The 2,104-nt window shown below is 33.9% G+C and overlaps 1 protein-coding gene across 4 annotated transcripts in view; it reads right to left on the bottom strand.

Moving 5' to 3' along the window:
- Positions 1–624: 624 nt before the first annotated feature.
- LOC106689551 (uncharacterized) overlaps positions 625–2,104 on the bottom strand; it is a 39,719-nt gene continuing 38,239 nt past the window's right edge. For all 4 annotated transcript variants that reach the window (XM_014434569.2, XM_014434571.2, XM_014434573.3 and 1 more), the window contains one exon: positions 625–1,666. In XM_014434569.2, the coding sequence (XP_014290055.1) occupies positions 891–1,666 (776 nt within the window). In that variant the 3' untranslated portion in view covers positions 625–890. The remainder of the gene's footprint in view (positions 1,667–2,104) is intronic.

Here is a 2,104-nt window from a genome sequence, read left to right as displayed (position 1 = left end):
TATTGCTGGTACTTGGTGTTGTTCTAGTAATATTATCTGAGGAAAGATCGATTTCTGATAGCATGTTAAAAGAGCCGCCCATTCTAGAGTGGAGTAATTTCTTGGTAATACTTACCCATTTTTTTAACGGGAGATAGGGACTGAGTTGAAGCTGTGCGTTCCAAATCAATCCAAAATCCTTTTTTTTTTTTTTTTTTTTTGTGATTCTTCCGATTGGAGGTCTACGTCAGTTTTATTAACGGTTATAAGGTTGTTTTGGGATAAATCGGGCGAAATGTTTGATTCATCGCCTGATTTCATGTTATTTATAAAAATAACAGAAAATCATAAAATAAATCATGAAGGCAAGAAAAGAAACAAAAATATCTAATAAGCTGCACACACGTAATATAACCGCACTCTATGAAGTCAGAGGCGAAACTGAAATTACAGTTATAAAATTTGAAAAACAAGTGGTACAATTAAATGAACAGTTGTATAATTCGTAAAATGGGGGTTGCTCAACCGTTTGGTTTAAGTAAAATATACTTTTATTTATATAAAATAATATACAATAATGGAGAAACCGTTTGAGTATGAAGGTCCATGATCCCCACATTCTCATATGATAATTTCCTTGTTTAACATTAACTCTGGTCTGACATATAAAATAATGTAATATTTACATAATCCACCGATTTAAATACATATCTACATTTTTGCGTAATTAGGGCCCCTGGAAATAATCCATAAGATTATATTTACAGACTTATACTTTATGTGATGTATCATTAAGAATAAAAACAAAAGTTTAGAAACGATTTTACATTATAATGTTATTATTCACAATAATTATAAATAGCGTCACTTGATTTTTACTTTTAGTTTGATTCTAACCAGAGTTTTAGAAACTATTTCGTCCTCTGAGACGAAACGTATGTTGATGAAGTTTCAGATGATGGTGAGTTTGGAGTCCTAAGGAAATTAGAGCTTTGGATATCGGAAACAGAAGAGTGTTGATTGAGCATCAGTTGCTTCATCTCATATTCTTGGACAATGGAGAATATCTGGCCTTTTGCTTGATTGAGAAATATAGAGTTTAGGGTCCTCAAGCTGGGTGCGATACCTTCGAGGAAGGCGTCAACTGGGTCCTTCTTCATCCGGTTCTCTGCCTCCCTCATTCTCTTCTCGGCCTTCCTCTCTTCCAGCATGTAAGCCATCAGCTGACTTGAGGCTGAGTCTAGGGTTCCCTTTGATTTGCGTTGGAGTGCGTTTTTCTTTTTTAGTAACGTCGGCCTCATGAAAAAATCCTTCGGCATCGGAAAATGCCTAGAACCTGGTTCGATATGTCCATGCGTATGGTTGGAGTGTAGTGGCGTATCATCAATAGGTGTAATATTAACTTCTTCCTCAATCTTTACCGAAACCTCTGGAACCAAGGATTTTTCCGGAGTTTCCTGGCTTTGTTCCGTGTCTAATCTTTCTCCCTCAAATTCTTCAGGACAAAATATGTTAGAAATGCCATCTCGTAGACCGATGTGGGGTATGAGGAATTGCAATGATTCTTCATATTTATACTTTCTGAAATTCTTACTACCCATCCACATTGTTGATTGTCTTTTTTTCAAAGTCTTCAACAAATGGTCCCGAATGACAGACCATTTACTTTTACAGGATCTAGGGCCACCTGGAATGAAGCAATTTTGCATTAGCATATACTCTATAATATAATTATAATGATAATATTCTTTATTTATTCTGGGACTGATCCCATTAGAATAATATTATAGGTGTCAGAATTATGCTTTAGAGCTTTGGAGTATAATACAATATTTTCAAAATAAAAATTAAATTATTAACCATCATAAGTATAATTATCATTATGAATTTGATAAGATAAAAAATAAACAATAATAATTATGAGAGATAGTTGACCGTGGATGATAAATGAGGAGAAGATGGTTGGGGGTACGGTCAATGAAACACAAATAAGTATGACTAACTTATTTTAATGTGCTGACGTTTCGGCTAGAGTTTCTAGCCTTCTTCAGGGCAAAAACAAAACAAGATAACAACCACAGTAAGTATAGAAAAATAAAAAATATAAAAGAAAGTATAAACAAAA

The sequence above is a fragment of the Halyomorpha halys genome, unplaced genomic scaffold, assembly GCF_000696795.3.
Source record: "Halyomorpha halys isolate HHAL.00 unplaced genomic scaffold, Hhal_1.1 Scaffold1392.1, whole genome shotgun sequence".
NCBI classification, from domain to species: domain Eukaryota; kingdom Metazoa; phylum Arthropoda; class Insecta; order Hemiptera; family Pentatomidae; genus Halyomorpha; species Halyomorpha halys.
This window is presented reverse-complemented; position numbering and strand designations above follow the sequence as displayed.